The sequence below is a fragment of the Pteropus medius genome, unplaced genomic scaffold, assembly GCF_902729225.1.
Source record: "Pteropus medius unplaced genomic scaffold, Ma_sr-lr_union100, whole genome shotgun sequence".
Lineage (NCBI taxonomy): Eukaryota > Metazoa > Chordata > Mammalia > Chiroptera > Pteropodidae > Pteropus > Pteropus medius.
Window position 1 is genome coordinate 9,817,425 of NW_024346062.1, and position 12,532 is coordinate 9,829,956.

Below are 12,532 nucleotides of genomic sequence, written 5' to 3' on the forward strand. Positions count from 1 at the left end.
ATTTATTGTGTGATGCTTTTTACATTTTACATCTATTTTATAACCAAATTTAGAATCTTCAAAATAGAATTAATTCTTAGGAAGACATTTTCCTTTTATAATTTATTTGCTATTTTCATTAGACCTCCATATTGTCAGATGATTTTATTTTTTTAAGTAAAGGAGAGCTTTTGTTTGTTTGTTGTGTTCTCTGCTTCTTTTTTTGACCTTTTATCTCTTTCTTTTCATGCTTTAGAAAAGACTCAGTTAATTCATTACAGACTGAAAGGTAAAACTTGAACCACAGTACAGATTTATGTAGCTTACCTTAAAAAGATATATTCTTTCTTAAAAACACAAATGTTGCAGTTTGAACATTTAATATTGAGAAATTTTGTCTGAAACTTGTAGGTGTGACAACCCAGTAGGAGGTGGTAGTATATAGCATGGAGGTAGCCTGCCCCTCCCCCATCCTTTGGTTAGAAGGTGCTCTGGGCAGAGGGGAAATTTGTTTGGGTTAAAGGAGGAGAAGCCTGGTAAAGAGCAGTGGCCTGGGGGAGACAGGTTCTTTAGTCACTTCTGAGGCTCAGTATGACAACTTTGAAAATATCAAGAGTTTTTAACATATTATTGTTTGAAAAATTTTCATTCTTTTGCAAAAGAAATATATGACTCATGACTAGACTGTTTACATTAAGTAATTATTACATGATAATTATTGTTCACACTAAAAAAACTAACAAAATATTTCATATGTCATTCATCCTCACATTTAGAGGTAATTTGAATAGTTTAACTTTTGTGGAGTGCTCTCTAATGCTCCCATTTTAGGCGTTTTGTATGTTAAAACTCTCATTTCTTGTATCTCCCCATTTTACAGATGAGGCTGAGAGAAGCTAAGTAAAATGCCCAAAGTCACACAGCTAGGAAATAGTGGAGCCTGGCTTCTGCTTTGCAGCCTCTAGTCTGATGGACACATCCAGATTCTTTCCTCAACAATGTATTCTCATTAGCCAGAGAGAACTATACTCTCCTTATCCCTTCCCCACCCAGGCAGCTTGTCTTAAAGTATCCTAGATTAAGGTAGTATCTCTGGAAAGTACAAGGTAAAGGACAAAAATATTAAAAAACAAAATAGTAACAGACAGGATTAGTTACTATTTAGTTACAAGATAAGTTGCTATTTCAAGACTGAATAGTGGATATTGTAACATACTGAACTTTTGGTGGACAGAATTCAAAATAAAAAGGAATAAGAATTTTACTTTGATGTTAGTGTCTCTTTATTTCTCCTAACCCTTTCCGCATCTTTCCCATCTGTCTCATTTTCTGTTTATTATCCTGCCTTTCTCCATGTCTCATTTTCACACCTGTATTTTTCTCTGCAGCACTGCCTGCCTCTCCTCATTTCTTTCTCTTTCTACTCTTTCTGTCTTCATTTTCCTTTCTTCTTGAAGTGGATTAAAATAATATAAATAAAACTATAACCTCAGGTGCTTATTTCCTGCTGTTCTGAGTTGACTAAATTCTGTAAGTCAGTGGATCTTGTTAGCAAAAAGTTTTCTTATTTAGATGTTATAAACATTTGTGTCTTTATTTTCTTAAACATCTTTTGAGTAAAGTTGCCAATTCGTCTATTTAGGAATTATATAGTGTCAGATAAACTGTCTTTAAATTCTATATCAAATAGTTCTTTTTAAAAATAATTTATATTTATGTTAAAATATATTTCTATGTTTTTTAAGATTCAGAAGGCTTGACTGCACAAGTTATTATCGATGCCAATGATGGTGCTCGAGGCATAATTGAATGGCAGTATAATAGGTAAGCCTAAAGTTGCATGAGAGACTTTTTCTGAGTTTCAGATTTTTTACTCTTTGCAAAACAGAAGCTTATAAGGAAAAAAATGAATCTGTTCTCTTTATTATAGGTTTGAAGTAAATGAAACCCAAGGAAGTTTAACATTGGTAGCCCAGAGGAGCAAAGGTGCTCTTGGCCAAGTTTCCTTGTTTGTGTATGCCCAGAATTTGGAAGCACAGCTGGGGCTGGATTACAGCTTCACCCCGATGGTGAATTCCTTGAGAATTATAGTGATATAGATCCTGTATAAATAAATTAATCTTAAAATAATTTATTATATGTTGCATAGTAAATTAGGGCAGAGGACTTCCAATGGTGGAATACCTCCCTTCACTATTTTAGTAAAATATATAAATTGGATTTTCAATATTGTTGTAAAGATTGTTTTGATTTTATTTTATTCATTTATTATTTTATTGCAATATTTAATACTGGAGAGTTATCATGTTAAAGAATTTGTATCACTAGATGACCTCAGAGTGTTTCTTATGCTTCTTGAAAAATTAACTCTTATTTCTTTAATTTACTAAAACATCTTGAGTGTTTTAAAATACTTTTTACTTTGTCTTTTTATGCATTTTATTTCTTAACTATTTAGTTCCTTTTCTTCCTCCACAAGTTGGAAAAAAAAATACCTGTAAAATAGCTTATTTCACTTTCACAACTATTTTGTTTTTTCTCTTCTGTAAAAATGCAGAGTGTATTTAAATACAATACTGTTCTACTTTTACTTTTTTGACCAGATTCTTCATTTTGTTGATGGAGACAGGTATAAAAATGTTGACATCATGATTCTTGATGATGATATTCCGGAAGGAGATGAAAAGTTTCAGCTGATTTTAACAAATCCTTCTCCTGGATTAGAGTTAGGGGAAAACACAACAGGTAATTGACAATTTCTTATACACAGCTCCTTTTCCCTTATGATTTCCTTGTATGGAGGGAGATGTAAAGGGATTAGAGAGTCCTGATAGGTTTCTATGCGTGGAATGACAAATATTTTAAGTTAATCATTTTGGAATTTGTGTGTGTCAATGTAGCAGGCTTCTAGCTTGTGTGTGTGTGTGTGTGCAGGTGTGTGTGTGTGTAGTGTGTGTGTAAAAGTGTGTGTGTGTGTGTAAAAAACAAAAAACTAGGTTGGTAGTGAAAATAACATATCTTTTCTGCAGTTATTATAGATTTTATTTAATTTTTAAAATCTTTCCTTTGGTTTTCTGTTTACCAATAGAAGGAATGACAATGTAGCTGTTTTAGTGTCATCTGATTGTTGTAGTATTTCCACACAGAGTTGAAGTGTATTGAAACCTGAGCCTTAATTCTTTGGTTTGAATAGTTGGTGTTATTAAAAGACCTCCTAGTTCACTGATTGTTAGATATCATGCTGACTTTAGAGAAGGCAAAAAAGAGAAACTGAGGAAACCTCATAGACACACAAAACTTTAGGATCAAGAGGTCTCTAAAAGGTCATTCAATTCAGTTCTTTGTGATAGATAAGGCAAATGGATTCAGAAGACTGACTGTTGACTGACTCCTCAACTTGACTTAGCCAATGGCTGAGGGTTCTTTGGGATTCCCTTAATTTAATTAACCTTCGTATTCCTAAATTATTGACCATTATGTGAAAAAATCTGGTTTGTAGTGAAAAACATGAAAGAATTTTGAGTAAACCAAGAAACTGAGATATTCATTTACCAGTTTCTGTCACTCAGAAATTGTTTGAGGATTGCTTTTGAGTATGAAGTCTCCAGCAGTCTGGCATGATTCTTGCATGAGCTGATGATGTCCTTACTTAGAGACCAGTGGGCAAAAGGAACTGCTGATGGTGACTCAAGAGTGGGCCAGGGAGTATGGGTCAGGCACTGACAGCATCTGCCAGAGTCATGCATTAACGTTTTATAATTTTTTTCATAAAGGTCTTATACTTTTTACTTTGATTCCTAGGTATTCTTCTTATTATGAATGGGATCCCTTTTCTGTTAAAATTTTAAAATAGTTATAGCTGATGTATAGAGCTATTAAAACAATCTTTTAGAATGCATGCTTTGAAGCTGACTTCCTAGCTCTGAGCAGCAGTCTTGGCACTTCGTAGTTTGTGAGCTTCCACAGATTATCTGTCTGTACTTCAATCATCAGTTCTGTAAAATGGGAAGAACAATAGCATCAACCTGATAGGGTTGTGAGAATTAAATGAGTTAATACAGGTTAAGCAATTTATAAGTTCTTAATATATTAGTTGTTTTTTCACTTGTTATTAATATCATTATTAGTGGTAGTAAAAATAAAAGCTCTTGATTTTTGAAGGTTACTCAGCTTATATTTTGAACTCATAATCAGTCTAATAATTTTTTTTTTTTATGTTTTCTAAAAATACAATCATGTTGTGTAGAATACAGGGACAGTTCTGACTCTTTCTTTTCATTGCTTTTATACCTGTAACCTGACTGATAGCTCCAGGACAGTGATGACAGGCATCATTGTCTTAATTTCTGTTTTTAGCGGTAGTGCTTCTAATCTTTCAATATTAAGTTTGATATTTGCTATTGGCTTTTGAGAGAGATCACTTCATCAAGTTGAAGAAGCTGCCTTTTATTGCAAGATTATTAAATACTTTTATGTGAATATAAATTTTATTAAATGCTTTTTAAAATTTCCCTTGTTTTTAAGGTGATCCATAGAAGAGTTGGCCTAGTTTACAGTGACACATCCACACACTTCTCAGCACTCAGAACCCATTCTATTTTCACTTATTACTTTTATATTTATATTTCGACAGCCTTAATTACAGTACTTGCTAATGATGATGGCCCTGGAGTTCTATCATTTAACAACAGTGAGCACTTTTTACTAAGAGAACCTACAGCTCTTTACGTACAGGAGAGTGTTGCAGTGTTGTACATTGTTCGGGAACCTGCACAAGGACTGTTTGGAACTGTGACAGTTCAGTTCATTGTGACAGAAGTGAATACTTCAATAGAGTCTAAAGATCTGACTCCTTCCAAAGGCTATCTTGTTTTAGAAGAAGGTGTTCGATTCAAGGTATAGTATGAACCTTCAGCGACAATGAATGATTAATATTTACAAAATAATTTTCTCTTAGAAGAGTACTTCATGGTGATAGAAAAAAAATTCCAGCTTTGGTATTCGGTAAAGACATGATTAGATTACTGTGTGACAGTACCGCAGTACCATATATAGTCTATAGAATGCAACTGAAAGAATTTGTTAATCAGGTAGTGGAGTGTGCAAGTGAAAAAGAAAATATATGCATTACTGTTTTAAATTGTAAGCATATTAAAATGGAATACTTCCCTTTATATGTCTATTAACCATAAACTAAAAGAAACGAAACCATTTTTGTAGTCATTAAGCCTCAGCCCAGTCCTTGCCACATTTTTGTTAAGCAAAATAGAACTGCTGACTTCAGACTGCTTCTCCCTATGTGAATAGGAATAGCTGATTGGAAGAAAATGCTTGATTTGGCTTAATTATAAATGCGATCTATACTAGCAGAATTTAATCTTCAGAAACGTCTTTTTCTATATATTAATAATTTTCTGTTTCTGCTACTAAAATTTTATTTTTAAATTTAAAATAGCTAATTGCATTAGCTTAAGACATTTTTTTTCAAGCCAGCTGTATATAAAGTATAATAATTCTAAAATAACACATTTAAAGCTATTCTATCTAAAAACCATCCATCCAATAATTAAATAATTTTATGTATGATCAGTTTGTGTAAACTTCAACACATTTTTAATGCATGTTTAATTTTTTCCATATTAGAAATTTAGAATGTTTTATGAGTTTGCCATTGCTTTACATTCACATGCTTTTTCTTTTAAAAATGTTTTTAATGATTTTATTGTGGTTCTTAAGGACTCTTTTTTATAGTGTGTTTAGACTTTTTTGTTCGTTAGGCAAATTAAATGTTAGATAAAATTGGATTAAATAAATTTTTCCTTCACAACGTAGCTCTTTTTTTCTCCCACGTTTTGATTTTGAGATATGAACAATAAAATACACAAATCTTAAGTGTATGACTCAATGACTTTACAAATATGTATATACCCATGTAACCACCACTCAGATTACGATATTAAAGATACCATCACCCAGATGATTCTCGCCTTTTCCAGAGGAAACTGCTTCTAATTTCTATCACTGAAGACTCATTTTACTTGTTTTTGAACTTCATATAAGTAGAATCATAGAGTACATACTCTTTGGTGTCTGGCATCTTTCGTGCAACATAATTTTTGAGATTCATATGCTTGTATAATCAAAAATTGGTGTTTTTTTCTTTTTAATTGCTGAGTGGCATTTCACTGAAAGACCGCTATTTATATATTCTCCTGTTGATGAACATTTGGGCCTGCAATGTCGTGAACTGCTTTTTAACAGCAAATCCTAGACTAGAATGAGACTAATACAGTTGAATAGCTAGAGCATGATAAATAACAAAAAATAATACATATATTTAATTTTTTAACTTAATGTTATTTTTAATGCCATAAATATTTATTTTTTAGGCACTTCAGTGCAATATATTACAGTATTGAAAACCTTGAAAGTAGTAACTAGAAAGAGTTATAACTATCACATTATGGGGATCAGTATTAAAATTTTTAAAAAGGTGATGCTTTCCAAAACATTATTTTGTTGTCAAACTAATCAAAAACAGACTCACAAATGTAGAGGACAGTCTGATGATGGCCAGAGGGGAAGGGATTTGGGGGACTAGGAAAAAGGGGTGAAGGTTTAAAGAAGTACAAATTAGTTGATAGATAGTCACAGGGATGGGGAGTACGGCATAGGGAATGCAATGCAGTCAGCATTACTGTAATGGCTAGGTGGAGAGCCAGCGGAGAGAAAGAGCAATTAGAAAGAGGATTAGGATCATTTTATAAACTATATAAATATCTAACCAATGTATTGTATACTTAAAACTAATAATAAAATTTAAAAAAATGTTTAGCAGATTTCTCTGTCTAGTGTATAAATACTGTATTCTAGTAACTCTGTCTTTCGATTTTTGTTTTCAGGCCCTACACATTTCTGCCATATTAGATACGGAACCAGAAATGGATGAGCATTTCATTTGCACCTTGTTTAATCCAACTGGAGGTGCTAGACTAGGGATGCGTGTTCAAACCCTGATAACAGTTGTGCAAAACCAGGCCCCTCTGGGGCTATTCAGTATTTCTGCAGTTGCAAATAGGTATAGTTTATTCATAAGGAAATTGTCACTTCTGAAGCTAAGTAGGAAATATTTTTTGACATAAAGAAAATACAGAAGGAAATTGATCTCTGACTATTTTAAAGAAGACTTTTAAAATGAGCTCTAGCAGACGATTCACAGAGGCCATATCCCCTCTCATAACGAAACATCAAAAAACTTGATCATGTCCTGTATATTGGTGTTATTAGAATTCTTATTTTCTCAGAGTCCATACTTTCAGATAATGGCTTGTACTGTTATTTGTTTTCAGTAATAATAAAAAATAAGAAATACTCAAACCAAATGAATGACTCTAAACATATTAACAAGATTATAGTTTAAAATTCCCTTTGGAAGCTGAAAATATTTATTTTTTATGTCTTAAAAATATTTCAGTAGATCTAGTTTTACTAATATGCTAAGAATTTCACGACTTATTTTTTTCTCTGTAACATGATTTTACTTTATGTGGGAAGAAAATTAAGAATGACAAGGCTTTATTTATAATTTTTTAGAATATGCAGCATGAAGTTACTGAAGTTACTCTTAGTATTTTGTTGTCCTAGTTTCGGAATGTTACATTTGTGCTTTTAAAAAAATCTTCATAAATGGATATTTTTGAGCTGTAGCGTCTAGTCTTCCTGGTGTATAAGATATGTGGATGAATCTCACTTGGCTTGTGTAAATTTAGAAGTGTTAATATATGCTAACAATGTGACATGTATTTGAAGAAATTATATATGTGTAGAAATTATGTTCTTTTTGTTTTCCATAATGTTTTTGTTTCATTTAGAGCCACCTCTGTAGACGTCGAAGAAGCCAACAGGACTGTATATTTAAATATGACACGTACTAATGGCATTGATTTATCTGTGAGTGTGGAATGGGAGACAACATCTGAAACAGCCTTCGGCATAAGTACGTTTTACTTCTTATGAGAACAAAATTCTATAACCAAGAAAGATTGCATGTATAAGATTTATATATTCTCCCATGAATTATATCTTATGGATCTGTAGAAAATGAAGAACAGATATTTAATTCTTCTAGTGCAGCCACAAATAGTTATTGAGTGTCTATTATGTGTCAGGCAAGATATTGAGCTCACAGAGCTTAAAGTTTAGGGAAAGAACGAAATCAAATAACAAAAAAATCAGTGTTGAGGGGAAATTCTTAGTATTGTGAGAACTTAAAAGAACGCTTCTCAGGGGCATCAGGGTTTGAACTAAGACCAAATGCTGAGTAGGAGTTGATTATGCAAAGTTCCTCCTGGATTGGAGGAACATGGAGGAGAAAGTAGGAAGCTAATGAGGCATTAAAAAAGCATATAAGTGAATAATTTTAGAGCAGACATTGAATTTAGAAATAAGGGGAGTGTTGAATTTGAAGAGTTATTTATGATTAGATCATTCAAGAGGTTGAAGAATATGTTATAGATATTTGTCTTTATTCTAGGGTTAATGGAAAGCCTTTGAGTGGTTTAGGCTTGGGAAAGTGTTACTGTGTGTGTGTGTGTGTGTGTGTGTGTGTGATGATAGTCATCCCTGTGACTATCACACACACAGTAACACTTTCCCAAGCCTAAACCACCATATATATATATGGTGGTATGATCACATTTGCATTTTGAAGGTATCCTTGATGCCATATAAAGAATGGGTTGGCATAGAAGAGAGAATGCAGGGAGATGAACAAAAAGGTAACAGATGATAGTAGCTTGGACTAGGTGATGGATTGGATATGAGAGACGTGCCAGAGATGACTCAGAGATTTCTGGCTTGTGCAGCTGGATGGAGAGTCATGTCATTCAGTAAGAAAGGGAGTACTGTATGAGGACTGGGTGCTATTTTGGTGAAGGGAGTAAAAATATATGGGATATAACACATTATGAATTCGAATTACTTTTGAGAAGACATTTCTCTAGACTCAAAGGAAGATCTCTGCTGGAGAGAGAAATTTTGGAATCTTTAGCATGCATATTGCATTTAACGTTATGCAAATTGAGGTAAAAACCTGAAAAAGAACTTTAAACAAAGGAGGGAAGATGACCCAGACTGAGCTCTGAGAAGGCTTAAATTGAATGGCTGGGGAGAGGAGAATGACATAGCAAAGGAGACTTAGAAGACTGGGTGAAAAAACCTAGGAGAATACAGGATTGCAGCAGGAGAAGGTTTTAAAAAGGAAGGAGTGGTAAACTGTCAATTGCTAGTGAGAAGTCCAAAATAAGAACTGAAAAAAATACTCATTGAGAGTAGCAGTATAGAAGACATAAAATAACAAGAGCTATTTGTACAGAGGGATGGGCACTGGATGTTTTGAATGGAAATGAAGTAATGGAGACTTCAAATATATGCAACTATTTCAAGAGGTTTCACTGAGAAGGTAGGACCTGGTGAAGGTAGTGATGTAGTATAGGAGTCAGGGTTTTTTTTTGTTTATTTGTTCAGTTTGCAGAGACCTAAGCTTGTTTAAAATTGATGAAAAAGGCCTGGTGGGTAGAGAAAGACTGAATGTTTAGAAGAGAAAGGAAATAATGAATATTGTTATGATTGCCTAGAAGGCAGGAGGAGATGGGATCAAAATAAGAAAGATTCTGGTTTCTAATTCAGAGTTATCTCACTGTTTGGGCTCTGACTGTGTTTTTTGGAAGTACTTGTGAGATTATATGTCAGAAATTCTTAAATATCAGTAGTCATTGTTTCTTTTTCATTCACCATCTGGAATTATACTAGGGAAGGATTTGCTCATATTGTCATGGCCATTCAGACTATTAATGCAAAAGCTGTGACATACCTTTAAAAGGTGGCAAAATAAGAATTTAAAATACCATATTTTTAGGAAAGAAAATCACTAATGGGTAGTACACATTAAGGCATAGACATTATAACTTCTTGAACTGATAATCTAAAAAGTATCAATAGTTTACACAGAGCCTAGATTTTGACTTTGACCTTTGTTCTTGCCGCATCATGTTCATACCATTAGTTAGAGGTTAAGAACTTACTTTCTGTGGGAAACTGTCATGATAATAATACACAGAAGCTTTTTGAAGGTTATTCTTCATTAGATATGGTTTTTTGTTTGTTTCTGTCTTTATTATATAGTACAGCGTTTTACGACATGTACTAATACACTTTGGGAAAGTGTATGCAGATATAGAATAGAAAATTAAATTTTCTTGTCTTTTAAGTTATGTTATTTTTAGTTGTTATTTTTATATTTTCTAGCTTGTCTCTTCTCTTCTCATACACACACAAACACGTATGCGCACACACAATGGAAGGATCTTCATTTCTAGTAACAGACCCACTAGTCTCACTATTTGAACAATAAGCTTAGATAAAGTTTGGAAGTGATTATACATTAGTGAATCATGATTTATGTTTTTCAGGGGGAACGGATGTTGTATTTTCCATATTTCAAAGTTTTTTTGATGCATCAGCTTCTGGCTGGTGTTTCTTTACTTTGGAAGATTCAGTATATGGTCTAATGTTAAGAAAATTGTCTTCTACAGTTTACCGATGGCAAGGGGTTTTTATTCCACTCAAGGTAAGCATCGTCTCTTCTGCAGTATACAAAATAAATTGTTCGTGTAAATTTTGAATACCTCACAAATTACTGTTATTATTATTCCTTATTTCCTAGGATTTAAATATAGAAAATCCTAAAACTTGTGAGGCCTTTAATATTGGTCTTTCTCCCTACTTTGTGATTACTCATGAAGAAAGAAATGAAGAAAAACCTTCTGTTAACAGTGTGTATACATTCACATCTGGACTCAAATTATTGCTGGTAAAAAACAAACAGACAAACTTCACCTTTTTGTAGATTGCTTTATTTAAAATAAAATTAAATTTGTAAGTTGTATCTAAATGTAAGATAATGTATGTTCTATGTTAATGTTAAAAAGGGCTTTTGGCAAGTTGATACACATTCGAGCAAATTGTCTTAACCCAAGGATATTTTTGTCTTTCTTGAAATGACTCCTAGATAGGCTTATCTAGGTCTCAGAATGATTTTTCAAGTTTTGAACTTCATATATTAACTCACACTATTACTGTATTAAGAGCCTTTTTAGTTAAATTCTCCTTTAAATTTTCATTCCTGCTATTCTGTCTTCCTTGCAGGTACAAACAATCATTATTTCAGAAAGTTCTCAAGTAAGTTATTTTACGTCAGATAGTCAAGATTATTTAATTGTTGGAAGTCAAAGAGGCGATTCTGAATCAACTCAGGTTTGATTCTTTTAAAATGAATATTTTTTTCTTTTTAATACTATAATTGAAACTCATCACAGACATAGTCTGTAGGTTTAGTATAAAAGAAAACTATAATTTGCTTCGAGTGAAGTAGAGTAAGATATTGATTAGTCACAGTTGATTTTTAAACAATAGAGTTATGCATGTTATACTGTCTTCAAGAGCCAGAGCATGTGTAATAATAAATATGACATTTAATTAGAATTGAATTGAGTTTGTAGACATTATAAAGAGAAATTATATAACTGGACAGAAGATAACACTAAAAATTCATGATTAACATTGCCAAATGGGCATTCAACATCTCCCTCAAAATCTAACATTTCTCTAGTAGACAACATTTTATAATTCTAATAATACTTATTCGATAATTTTTGCCACTCCTCAGAATCCAATACCTGCTTCTCGCCTCTCCGCTTTTGGCTCATGACCTTGCTGAAATGAAAGCTACCAGAAAGGTTGCTCATCTTCCCAATGCCAAATCTAGAAATCCTTTTAAAACTATCTTATTCCTCCCTTCAGTTACAATGGAGGGAGGGTTCCTTCCGTAAAGCCAGGCTCCTCGCATAGGTGCCCCTCTTGCTTTCATAAGGTTTAGTTATTCCCTCTATGTCTGGCATCACTAGCATCTCTATTTATAGGATTATTACAATCACCATAAATACTGGATCTCCACGTTTAAAAGAAATTTCTCTCTTGATCTCATCTCCTTCATCTTTGTTTCTTTACTCCCTTCTATGGTAAGATGCCTTGAAAGAATTATCTACTTGCTTTTTTTATACTTCCTCGTGGTCACTGATGAGAAGAGAGTTGCAAATTTAGTGGATATTTTTCTATCACTATCTTATGTTACTTCCCATCTGCATGTGACACAGCCACCTTGACCTCAGATTTAAACCATCTCTTCTTTTGATTTCTAAGAGAAATCCAGGTACCACAAAGATTTTCCCTTTGTCTCTCTGTGTCATCTGTCTCAGTGTCCATTGCCCGTTCCTCCTTTCTTTTCTGAACTAAGATATCTTGGAGTTTTTCCAGGTTCAGTTTTAGTTCAGATTTTTTTATTTCTTTCTCTTCACTCGCTCTGGGAACTTTTATCAATCCTGTAGCTTTTAATATCAGCTATAGGCTAATATCTTTCAAATTTATCAGTAGCTGTTCCTGTATATTCTAGACTTACATATCTAACTACCTATTGGTATCTCTACTTAATGTATCT

The 12,532-nt window shown here is 33.0% G+C and overlaps 1 protein-coding gene across 1 annotated transcript in view; it reads left to right on the top strand.

Annotated features, from left to right (window-relative positions):
• Positions 1-12,532, top strand: part of ADGRV1 (adhesion G protein-coupled receptor V1) — a 471,657-nt gene that overhangs the window by 114,471 nt on the left and 344,654 nt on the right. The window contains 9 exon segments of the mRNA XM_039875052.1: positions 1,725-1,803; positions 1,910-2,048; positions 2,583-2,724; positions 4,613-4,875; positions 6,882-7,057; positions 7,851-7,975; positions 10,449-10,606; positions 10,703-10,849; positions 11,185-11,292. Coding sequence (XP_039730986.1) covers positions 1,725-1,803; positions 1,910-2,048; positions 2,583-2,724; positions 4,613-4,875; positions 6,882-7,057; positions 7,851-7,975; positions 10,449-10,606; positions 10,703-10,849; positions 11,185-11,292 — 1,337 coding nt within the window.